Source organism: Urocampus carinirostris, chromosome 7 (assembly GCF_059441175.1).
Source record: "Urocampus carinirostris isolate Australia breed hairy pipefish chromosome 7, RoL_Ucar_1.0, whole genome shotgun sequence".
NCBI lineage: Eukaryota > Metazoa > Chordata > Actinopteri > Syngnathiformes > Syngnathidae > Urocampus > Urocampus carinirostris.
In genome coordinates this window covers 24,915,860-24,928,829 of record NC_142355.1, presented here as the reverse complement: position 1 = coordinate 24,928,829, position 12,970 = coordinate 24,915,860, and the positions used below count along the sequence as shown (strand labels likewise).

Sequence of the window (12,970 nt, the reverse complement as noted above, 5' to 3'; positions counted from 1 at the left end):
AAGCAGATTTGCAATTATTAATAAGGAGAGCAATTGGCTAAGACCCACGGGAATAAGAATAGAATAGAATAGAATAAATTAGAATAGAATAGAATAGATTATATGCAACGGGATTAGACATTACACTCAAGAGAAAAATGAGATAAAAAACTGCAGGGTAAATAGGCCGTAAAATTTACAACGTCGTGCAGCGGTTAGCATATTCCCCTAACACGTGAAAGCTCCCCGGTTTGAGACCAGGTGGAAACATATGTTGGCCTGGAGAGAGATTGGCGTCACCAGGCTGTAGTTGCCCAAGACACACCACAGGAAATGTTGCCCTTGCGACCCTAGTGGTTAATGGATCCAACCAACCAACCAACCAACCAACCAACCAACCAACCAACCAACCAACCAACCAACCAACCAACCAACCAACCAACCAACCAACCAACCAACCAACCAACCAACCAACCAACCAACCAACCAACCAACCAGTGTTTAGAAACTGGCCCATAATAAGCCTATAGCAAGATATCTCATCTCATCAGCCGTACCGCTTATCCTCATTAGGGTCGCGGGGGGGCTGGAGCCCATCCCAGCCATCTCCGGGCAGTGGGCAGGGGACACCCTGAACTGGTTGCCAGCCAATCGCAGGGCACACGGGGACAGACAACTCACTCGTTCATTCACACCTAGGGACAATTTGGACCGGCCAATTCACCTGAAATGCATGTTTTTGGAATGTGGGAGGAAACCGAAGCCATCTTTTCACAATTATGCTAGGGTGGTGATGTCCTCGGGAAGTAACTGTCTCTGAGTCCGTTTGTCCTTGATTTAGGAAACATGTAGCACCTACCAGAGCGCAACACATCAAAAAGGTGGTGGCCGGGGTGAGAATAGTCCTTTATAATGTTGATGGCTCTGATACAATAGGATACTCTTTGTAGTCATTGATAACAACGTATATTTCAAAACAAGATTAAACTTGGCTCTCCAGAATAAATATGTAATGGAAGATTTTAATTTTTAAAAAGTTACAAAAGAATAATAAAGGGATTGGTAGGGAATTATTTACAAAAAAGTAAATGTAAATGGTTTGCATTTATATAGCGCTTTTCAAGTCACTGAAGACCTCCCAAAGCGCTTTACAATTTCCTTCACACTTACCCATGCACACTCACTCACAAACCAAAAGCAGCGTAAGCCATACAAGGCATCTACCTGCTTACCGGGGGCATTAAGGATTAAGTGTCTTGCCCAACATGGAGGTGCTTTACCTCCCGAGCTACTGCCGCCTTGTGCTTGAAAACTGGCCTGAATTCGAAGTGCATTGAACATAATTCCAAGTCAAGTCGAGTCACATTTATTTGTGTAACCCTTAATCACCAGATATCTCAAAGGACCGCACAGGATTACCAAAACACCATCCCCTGATCTTAAACCAACATGCGGGCAAGGAAAAACTCAAAACCTCAGCACGAGGAAAAAGAAACATTGAGAAAGTCGCTCACAAGTGGTAATCCCAATGCGATGAAAATGGTGCAATGACATGTGGCAGCAACACTGTGCAGAAATAAGAGAGAAGAAATAGAGTTTAAATATAATTTTCTTTACATAGGCAATATAGGTTAATGTATCAAAACACGATTTTCTTAAGGTTAGGCTCAATCCAGATAATAAAATGCAGAGAAAACCACTTTAACATATCGTGTTTATGACTCTGTTGTGTCCTCTAAAGCTCAACACAAAGTCTTTAATGCATTTTTCTTACTTCTCTATGAAAGAAAACGAACTTAAGTATTTCCCACCGTGTATCTTTCTCTGGACTTTCTTCCTCTTTGTCATGTCCGTCCATCCCTGCTCACTCCTTTTTGTGCTGTTTTGATTGTTCGCCGCCTGTAGGGTGCGTATTTGCACCTTTGACCATTCTTGTGCGGAACGACGCTGCACTCCCCTTCCTCCTTCCCCCTTTCCTACCTCCCTCCCATCACAGCTGGATCTAGTTCCTCTCTTCAGCACCTCTCAGCGCAGTGAGAGAGGGAGACCGGAGGGAGGGAGCACAAGTGGAGGCAAGCCCTGTCCCTGCATCCTTCAAAAAGGAAGAAGGAGGGGGGAAAACAACCAACCCAAGGAGCGGTCTTCCCAACATCTCTCTCCTCCGCGTGCTTTTTGCCCACTCTCTCTATCCGAACCTGAGCCTCGCGTGTAGGATGAGCTCCAGCCTGCTGGAAAATCCGGTGCAAGCAATCTTGTACCTGCGGGAGCTCACCACAATCGTGCAGAACCAGCAAAGTCTCATCCAGACGCAGCGCTCCCGCATCGAGGAGCTGGACCGGCGAGTGGATGAGCTCATCGGAGAGAACAGGCACCTGCGAGATGTCCGCGTGCAGCATCAGCATCCCTACCCCGCATACGCGCATCATCTCCTGCATCATCATCATCAGCTTCATCCCGAAGCGGACTTTCTCCATCACCTCCATCTCGCTCAGGACGCCCAAACCAAGATCACCCCCTCCTCGAGTTCCGCACCGAGCCCCGTTCCGGAGCAAGCGGCTGCACCAGAACAGCAAGTTGACACGGCTGCTGCGGCGGTCCAGCCCCCTTCCGAGCCTCTGGACCCAGGGGACATGCAGCTGGTTCCGGCCGAACCGAACACGGATTCGCCGGTGGAGAACGAGCCGGATGACAGCGGGTGCCGCTCCTTGGTTCCGATGACCCCAACTACTCTGTGTCGCTCCCTGGCCCTCGCTAAGACGCCCGAGTAAGTAAAAACCGCCACTAAAATAGTCCAGAAATTAGTTGGAAAATAAGATTGCGGGTTAAGGTTCCTATTGGCCAAATTTCAGCAAAACTGTCCATCAATTATTTTGGTTTGCTGGAACATATTGTTAGCTGATCTCTCTCTGTCTGTCTCTCTCTCTCTCTCTCTCTCTCTCTCTCTCTCTCTCTCTCTCTCTCTCTCTCTCTCTCTCTCTCTCTCTCTCTCTCTCTCTCTCTCTCTCTTTCTCTCTCTCTCTCTCCCTCTCTCCCTCCCTCTTCCCTTTTCTCTCTCTCTCTCTCTCTCTCTCTCTCTCTCTCTCTCTCTTCCATCCCTCTCCCCCTTTATATATACATAAATATGTACGCAAATACATACATATACATATACATATATAAAGAAAAAGCGAGAGGGAGAGAAAGAGATAGATAGATCTCAGAATCTATATACCTCTTTAAATCCCCCTCTTACATGCTCCCTCCCTCTCTCTCTCTCTCTCTCTCTCTCTCTCTCTCTCTCTCTCTCTCTCTCTCTCTCTCTCTCTCTCTCTCTCTCTCTCTCGCTCTCTCTCTCTCTCTCTCTCTCTCTCTCTCTCTCTCTCTCTATATATATATATATATATATATATATATATATATATAAAGAGAGTGAGAGAGATATATCTCAAAATCACTTTATACCTCTCTATATCACTCTCTATCACTCTTCCTCTCCTATATAATAAATATATGCACAAATAGAATGATGCTCAGTGTAAAAAACGTTTGTAACGCGAGAGTGAGAGTGTGTTTGCGTGTTTGAGTGAGAGAGTGAGTGAGAGAGAGAGAGAGAGAGAGAGAGAGAAAGAAAGAGAAAGAGGGAGAGAGATGGATTATTTAAAAGCTAAACTGGACCATTACATAACAAACAGCTGTGGGTCTGCACATGTGTGCCCGTTTTTGTGTGCCAGATGCATGCAGATGTCATGTTTTTTTGTGTGGTCAAGCATTTCATTTATGTCCGTGGCATATACATAATGTTGTCTGCATTGCATGTGTGTGTGTGTGTGTGTGTGTGTGTCCGTGGAGTCCGTGTGTGCATTGCATGCTTCCGTGTGATACATGGGTAATTCAGGTATGTGTGTGCATGTGTAATGCATATACTATATATGAAATATGCACAAAAATGTACATGTGATGTGTTCATGTGAGTGAAATAGTGCATGTTTGTGTGTGTTTGAACGTGTGTAATACGCACAAGAGTGTATGTCGGATACTAAACGTGTGTGACGCTTGCTTGCAAGCGCGTGAGAGTGTGTGCCTGATGGAGTGTGTGAGAGGGGGGCACCCGGCGAGTGATGTGATGCTGTGCGTCCATGTTGCCGCTTCTGCTGTTAATGAATGTGCAGCATGTTCATGTCTCATGGGGCAACCGACGGGCCTCTGATGTTTTCCTGCTAGATGAGACGCACGTGCAACACGTGCACGCGTGCACCCCTATCGTATCCACCCCAATTGTCTTCATAGTATTCCACTATATAATCTAATGAGGAAAAAGAGTGGCTTTTCTTGACCTCTTTATCACAAAAGTGAGGCAGAGGTGACACAATGTCCAAATTCAAAAATTAGGGATGAGTGAATATCAATACCATGTATCAGTAACAAAGTACTATCCAGCTCTATTTCACAGAATCAAAAGTCAAACAGCAGTTGTCTTAATAAAAATAATTAGGGATGGGTGAATAGAATAGAATAGAATAGAATAGAATAGAATAGAATAGAATAGAATATGCCTTTATTGTCATTGTTACAACATGGGATATGCTGTGACAACGAAATTGGACGACTCCAGTTCCTCATACTGATACCGTGTATTGATACCATGTACTGTAATGTATCATGTATCAGTATTACAGCGACATGAGGTGAGTCTCATGTCTAGTGAGGTACAGTAAGATTTACAAATAAATGAACCAACATCTTATCCATCATTTGATACACAAAGCAAGAAAGCAATAAATACATTATCCATCCATCCATCCATCCTTATCTGCACCGCTTATCCTCAGTAAGGTCGCGGGGGTGCTGGAGCCCATCCCAGCTATCTTCGGGTAGTGGACAGGGGACACCCTGAACTGGTTGCCAGCCAGTCACAGGGCACACGGAGACAGACAACTCACTCACTCCCTCACACCTAGGGACAATTTGGACAGGCCAATTAACCTGACATGCATGTCTTTGGAATGTGGGAGGAAACCGGAGTGCCCGGAGGAAACCCACGCAAGCACGGGGAGAACATGCAAACTCCACACAGGAGATTCTATCTCATGACCTCAGAACTGTGCCGCACACGCGCTAACCACTGCGTAGCCGTGCTGCCTAAATACATTATAGTATAGGAAAAAAAACTTATTGTCTTACCTCAGCTAATAAATGAGGTGTTTGTGTTGTTCCTTTTGATTAAAAGCATCAATAGATAGGTAAAAGTCCATGCATGGAAAGAAAAAAACTACTGTTTGGCCTGACTAAAAGTTTGCCAAATATTCATCTTTGTCCCTCTCCTGCCCTCTGCCATGAGGCAAGAGAGTTGCATCTGCAGACACTCAGCACAATAATACCGTCCATACTAATTGGATTAAAAGTATTCATAATATAACGTGAAAAAACAGCTTTGAAAACAAAAATCTATAAATTGTAAAGTCAAAAGAGAAAAAACAATAACACAAAATAAATAGAACCATTTAATATAACTTTTATTTTATATTTCCATGGTGACAGATGAGGCGCAGCCTCACTTGCCTCCCCTGACTGCACGTCACTGCCATGTATCAGTAGCTTGGCAATCCCCGGGCTCGTTTCAAAGAATTGATACTTGTGACAGCAGCTGGCGAGGGAAAGAGTTCTTCTTGAACCTATTTGTCACATTAATCAAAAGTGAGGCAGAGGCAGCACACCGTCCAAATGTAAAAATAGGGGATGTGGGTGAATACCGATACCATACATCAGTATCAAAGCAATTCTCAACCCCTTTTAACAGAGTCAATCCTCCATGTGAAGGCAGCTCAAAAGATCTTTAAAATGAGCGATAATGTTTTGGTGACATTTAATTTATCAAAAACTATTTCTATCTGGTATCTGTGACACATCAAGCTTTCAAAACTCATACTAGTATTAGTGAATAAATGATGAATAGAATGAAGAAAATTGTCATTATTGTTATTGATCTGGTCTGAAAAGAAAGTAGGAACAAGCATCCGTGTTAAAAACTGACATGTCAAGCATAGTGTAGAAACAAGGCCCGTTTCTGTTCTTATTTTAATGTAGCAAGCGATCCAATCCCAGAAAACCTTCAATAGAATTAGTTGGTAATTCTGTGAAGAAAAATGTCTGATCTGTAAATAGTTAATTTGTACTGTTGGGTGTTATAGATATTTCAAGTGTATAATACACATTTTTTATGAGCAAGTTGTTCCAGCATATGCGGCTGGTTGCTGAAAAATGGTCGGCTGGCCGCGAACAGCCCCCCAGGCTGTAGTTTGGACACCGCTGCCCTAGGGTAGGATGATTTACGATTAATTATATGCTGTATTGAATTATTAAAAAAATAACCCAGCTTTTATTTTTTGTGGTTTTGGTTGTGGAGCTCTGCTGAGCGCTCCAAACACAGGAGATTATGATGCTCAGCAACCTGAAATCAGTGAAGGTTTATAACTTGCAAAAAATCCGCTGAATAGTGCTTTTGCTGGCTTCATGTACTAGCCTCCAGGTAGACTTTACTTTGCTTTGCTATGAGTGAATGTTTTTTGAGTGATATCTGGACTGGAACGGAAGAAAAAAACACACTGGTATACAGTGGGTTGATAGATAGATAGATAGATAGATAGATAGATAGATAGATAGATAGATACCTCCCACCAGCCGAGGGGCCCAACTGGTGTTTTAAACTGGGCACAGGTGTGTCCAATCATCACACACTTGTGCCCAATCATCCTGAAATCTTTAAAAGGACATTTTACTTCAGCAAACTCTTTCGGGTCATTTTGAGATCTCCTGTCATAATCCTTGAATCATTTTATCGCCAATCCATGTTTGTTTATTTCTATTTTCTTTGGTACTGTGCTACTTGCATTTTCCTGTTCAAGGTTTTGTTTTTTTGTTTTGGCATTTTGTTAGTTCTTTTGTTCCCACTTGTTTGCTTGGTGCGTTGATCCTGATTTTGTTAATAAATACTGTCCTTGTTTATAGCACCTCCCCCTCCCCCATATGGATTCATCATCACTGCCATCAAATCATAACAGATAGATAGATAGATAGATAGATAGATAGATAGATAGATACATAGATAGATAGATAGATAGATAGATAGATAGATAGATAGATAGATAGATAGAAAGATGGATACCTGTTATCCTGTTTCTCTAATAATATACAAGTGGAACTCAGGAATTTCCTAAAAATATGTTTTCGAGATCGCAGTTGAGTAAAGAGAACATTACAAACTTTGAGTCTCAAGTATCCAATCACTGTTCGCTTCCTCTTTAAAGCAGAGCCATGATAGGTCATTGGCTAAAGTCTTAACATTTGTGATGTAATCTTCTCTTGACAGCGTTCTCAAAATGGTGAATTTGAACAATTTAATATTGCTTCTTGAGGGAGATACTTCAAACACTAAATTGAGTCTTGAGACTACTAGAGCCTCACACTATATGTTTTTGCCAGAAAATGCTTGGAATGACCTCCACTTTCTGTATAGTTTCATATTTATCAAGAATAATAAGTTAAAATATGTTGAAATCAGAAAAGTTGCACTTATAATGAACACCTTTTTTTACCCATGTGGCAAGATTTTTTTTTCAGTGTTCTTTAACTTCAAAATAGTTCACTTCTACTTTTCTGGTACCGCTGCTGCTATTCAGGTCACGTTTATTTGTATAGCCCTTAATCACAAGAAGACTCGAAGGGCTGCACAGACTATTACAGACTACTGAGTATTAGTAGATAGATAGATAGATAGATAGATAGATAGATAGATAGATAGATAGATAGATAGATAGATAGATAGATACTTTGTTCATCCCCGAAGGGAAATTCACATTTCCAGCAGCATCCCTGAGCTGAGAACAATCGAGAACAATCGAAAATAACACGGGAGCTGCTGGAGTGGCTGCCATTCGTGACGGCGCCGGAAGTACACCATCCCCTGATCCAAAACCCAAATGAGGGAAAGGAAAAACTCAAAACCTCACATGAGATAATCCCGCTTTCAGGATGACCGGGTTGTAATGGATATTACAATACAAAGACACCGTCAACATGAAACATAGGTCATTCATAAGCTATAGCATATACAAAATAATAGCAGTGTTATGTGACCAACCAAAATATACCTGGTTTTAGCACATTTCCCACTGTTACATGCCAGACAAGCAACCAGCAGGTGCAGCAGACCCCCAAAAAACAAACAAGACCCAGCACTCGCAACTGGCACGCTCCGAAGGCTATGCCATCGGGCAAATAGTTCAAAGGTATTATTACAACCGCAGGTTAATCATTTTAGCTGCTCTCACTTATCATCACTCTTACCATTAACTCCTGCTACAACAGTACAAAAAAAATCTTACCATATTGGCACAAGAACTGCTTTTTTTAAGTACAGTATTTTCTCATTTGAACATAATTTATCTTAGTTCTCTGAATAAATAAGAAAGCTCATCCTCAGGTAGAAAATGGTAGATCGTGTTGCTTGAATTCAAAAATGTAGTATACAAATATATTAAGCTTTATTAAGAATGATAACGGTATAGTTAAGATTGCTTGCAACGAGATTAGACATGGCACTCCAAGAGAAATAAGATAAACAGGTATTGAAGACCTTAAAAGAAAAGAATCGATTAAAAGAATGTCAGGATAAATAGTCAAAATTAATTATAAGATAATGCTTGGAGAATGGCCCAACGTTGTAAGTGCAATATTCTTCCGTAGTAATACTTCAATGTGAATAATGCAATAATAACTGTCAAAAACGAGAAAAAATATATTAAAATAGACACAAAATACTTAAAATGAGCTAAATTTTGTGCTAGTTTGGAACGTTTTTATCTTTTGCTACCATTATTATTAATATTTATTTCTGTTCCTCCTAGAATTATGAATTTAGTATTAAGGACCCCGAAATCGCATTTGCAGCACCATATTAGATGGAAACTGTTCTAAACAATGTTATATTCTGTTGTTCACCATCAAAAACAAACCTCAGTTGTAAGTAGCACCTAGCAACAATGCACCTTGACGCATGAATGCCCCTCGGTGAAAGAAATTGTGCATTAATATTTATTACGAAGATGTTTGTACCGGACGATGTGACTCGGCTTTTCTAAGGAAGCAGCATTTTGGCACTCATTGCAGGTGTCAAGCAATGTTTCTCCCTCTAAATGACACGTGAGCTGCTGTGTCGTTCAATTTTAAGGGGGTTTCAGTTTTGTGTTTTGCATTGTAGCCGGTGTTTCAATTTTTGCATGAAAGCAAGAGGTTCAGAGAAAGGATTCTCTCCCTCTCCTTCCAGCTGAGCCTTCCCTATCTGGCCCACTTAGCCCGTGGAGCGAACGGTAATCAGCCATTCTCAGGAGGGGGAGCGAGGAATAGAAGATGAACGCTCGGTAACGCTCTTTGATGGAGGGCCCCTCTGAGGAGGTTTGCAGAAGGAGCTGCAGGCTGACTTTGGAGTGGACCAGCTCAGGTGCAGGGAGAGGACCACGCAGGAAAAGGAAAAAAAAAAGAAAATCGGGTTGCAATTGAGGCGAGCTGTTGATTCTGTTTATCTGTCCTGAACAAATAATCCAGACCGAGGGACCGAGAGACCTCCTGTAGTTTCCAGGAAGGTGCCCAAAATGTCCTGGTGTCGTCTTGGCAAGGGACTGATGACCAAACACACTGCTTTTGTAGTAGTGATATACAAAATCAGAGCCACTCAGGCATGACTGCAACACTGGCCGACAGTAGAAGGCGTGTACTCCTGAAAAATTCACCTGCTCTATTTGTATGCCACCTTGAATGCTGACGACCGTTGGGTAAAAGGCCTGGAACAAACAATTGGATACGACGTAGTGTCTGTCACTTTGCTCGACGGCAAATAAATGAGAAAAAAACTAGCAGAAACAAAGTACCATGATTCCCTCGCTAATGATCAACATTTGCTCTTCCAATTACCGTGACATCTCCGTGGTAGACCGATTCTGGAGCGATGCTAAATCCCCTCCCACGGGAAATCACGGAAGGTAGCCTGGTGAAATTCGGCTCAGTCAGATTTTCAGCCCTGGCATTTTTATGTGGCGTTTGGATAAACCTTAAACAAGTGATTATAGGCTCTGCCCCATGCATGAAAATAACAAGTATGCTTTTACATCAATTGTTCTCAACTGGGATGACCCGAGGAGAGATAGTATTGTACACCTTTTTTTCAAAAAACAAAAAGACCCACAAAATCAAAACAACTTCACAACCCGTAAATACTGACCTATACTTCTTGTTGACAATATCTGTGTATTATTTGTTATGGCAACATCCATTGCAGCCTGGTCATCCTGGAAGGGGGATTGCCTCATGTGTGCTCCCTTTTGAAGATTTCTTAATTTTCCTCATGTTGAGGTTTTTGAGTTTTTCCTTGCCCTCATGTAGGTTTTAGATCAGGGGATGGTGTAATAATAGTCTGTGGTTTGCAACAATCTCTGGTCTGTGCAGCCCTCCAAGACTCCTTGTGATTGAGGGCTATACAAATAAACTTGACTTGACATATAAGCCTATATGCATATCATACATATTATATACATATTAGCCACCCCCAAACTGCTTTAAAATAGTCACATACTAAAATAAATTCTAAATATTCATAACATATGTACCTAGACATGGATAATTATTTAATTATGAAGTTAATAAAGATTAATTTATTGGTAAAAATGTAAAAATATAGCATTTTTAAACCATTTACTCTTCAATGACAGACAGTTACATAATTTGTACTTCTTTTTCCTAATTGTTTCGTTCTTTGACTCAATCGTTGATGTCACTGTTTTCCACTTTTCCTTCCAGGTATCACTGACTCTCTTGCGACCCATTATAACGTAACGTTATGTTACATTAACACATCGTAAACTCACACTTACAGACTGACCCATGGCCCCTCAAAAAAGGGAAACGTTATGTGGCCCTCAATGGAAAACTATTGGGACCTCTGCTTTACATGATATTACTGAAATATGGTGCTTTTGTAAATTTTATTTTTCTTCTGCGGATTTGATTCAAGTTAGTTAATCAAAATAGAGGCTGTGAAAAGATGAGCAGTTCCTTGGAAGGTTTTATTTACACAATATTGTGGGCACCTATGACATAACTCCTAATTGATTGGTTTCCCTGTATTTTATACAATTTTGATTATTTCAAATTGTGTACGCCATATAACAATTTTCGTACAGGGAGATTTTTTTTTGTTATACTGAAATGGTTTTGCTAATTTCCAATGTGAATTGTCCGGATCACTGGTAGCAGACGTTTGTAGGTTACTAATATTGTTGCGGTCAGGGTTGGGTAGGGTTACTTTAACTTGATTACTTTCAATTACTTTTGGATTACTCCAATACCAAATATGCTAATAAAAGACAAAAGAAACTAAATACGAATAAAATTACTCAATTTTGTGCAGGCTTGGGGAGTAACAGAACACATGGAATGGCAAAAAAGTATGTTGGCAAGCTGTTTGGATTTAAATTTCATTTTGTTTCTCTCCATTTTATGTTAGTTTTGACGGAGATCAAAGAGATCAAAGCCAGGAGAGAAAGCTTACCACGTGTTATGAGTCATAATTTTATTCATATTTAGTTTATTTTGTCTTTTATTAGCATATTTGGTATTGGAGTAATCAAAAAGTAATTGAAAGTAATCAAGTTAAAGTAACCCTACTCAACCCTGGTTGCGGTATTCCTCATATATTGTCTGGCTGTGAGTGAATAAGTGCCATGTTGTGTTTGTAAGGTCTATTATCGCTTAACAAGGGGAATTACAATCATCAATGAGAGGATCAATTGGCTGAAGTTGACAGGCATGATATGAGCTGCGGACATTGACAGTAGAAATTGAAGTACAAAGACAGATGTAGAGGTGGCTGACCACATAGTCCATTGGAACACTGCTTGAAGTACCTGACAAATTCCTGAACATCAAACTAGATTTGCCTTTCCAGATTACATGCAAAGGCACCTGTCTATGAAAAGATGTGCCTGCCCCAGCCTGACATGAGCAAGAAGTGATATTTCCTATACATTTAAGATTCCGCTTCTGCAGCTGTCTCATCTTGATTAGACGAGACATCAACGACCCCCCCTCGGGATTTATGAACCTCACAAAACAAACGTTTTATCTCCAAATGGGTTTTCTTTAATCTCAGTCTTTCTTTGTGGTGCTGCTCCAAGAGATATTCCAATCAAGAAAAGTTTAGTGCACCGTTGTTATCTTAATCAACCAAACTAATTCATGTCAGTCAATAGGCGCCGATTAACCCACATGAAACTGATAATCAGATAAGCGAAACACAGCTTGTTGTTATATTAGGAATCATCATGCAAGTAGAGTGGGACCTCGGTTATCGCGGTTAATGGGGACCAAAACCACCCGCAAAAAGTGAAAATCTGTGAAGTAGTGACGCCCCTTCAAAAAGAAAAAAAAAAATCTCATCTCATATCATTATCTGCACCACTTATCCTTATTAGGGTCGCGGGGGGGCTGGAGCCCATCCCAGCCATCTCCAGGCAGTGGGCAGGGGGGGCGGTGAAGCGGAAGCCGCACCGAAACAGCGCGCCGGGAAACGAGAACGGCGCGCCGTGCTAGGGTCGTCGCCCGAGGGGGATTCCTGCCAAAAGTGAAAATCTGCAAAGTAGCGACGCCCCTTCAAAAAAAAAACGTTACCATTACAGACCGCGAAGCTCTGAAGCCGCGAACGCCGAACCGCGAAGTAGCGAGGTCCCACTGTAATAACCATTTTTGTGCTTTTTTTAACTTTTGCAGGTGAATCAAAGCTTAATAGATAATTAACAGTTACTTATGTTAGAAAAACAATTTCACTTGATTAAAAGTGTGACATTTGATAAATATTGATATCATGGTTAATAGCATGGACACACAATTCTGAGGTCAGAGCTTAAAGAATCGAGTGTTGAGATGATTGCGATTGCTCGGCAACTAGTTCAGGGTAATTCCCGTC

At 41.3% G+C, this 12,970-nt stretch overlaps 1 protein-coding gene across 5 annotated transcripts in view; it reads left to right on the top strand.

Annotated features, from left to right (window-relative positions):
- Positions 1 to 1,926: 1,926 nt before the first annotated feature.
- Positions 1,927 to 12,970, top strand: part of iqsec3b (IQ motif and Sec7 domain ArfGEF 3b) — a 95,465-nt gene continuing 84,421 nt past the window's right edge. For 2 of the 5 annotated variants that reach the window (XM_088340296.1, XM_088340295.1), the window contains exon 1: positions 1,927 to 2,743. In XM_088340296.1, the coding sequence (XP_088196422.1) occupies positions 2,193 to 2,743 (551 nt within the window). In that variant the 5' untranslated portion in view covers positions 1,927 to 2,192. The remainder of the gene's footprint in view (positions 2,744 to 12,970) is intronic. The other 3 variants (XM_088340298.1, XM_088340297.1, XM_088340299.1) reach the window with 2 other exon arrangements.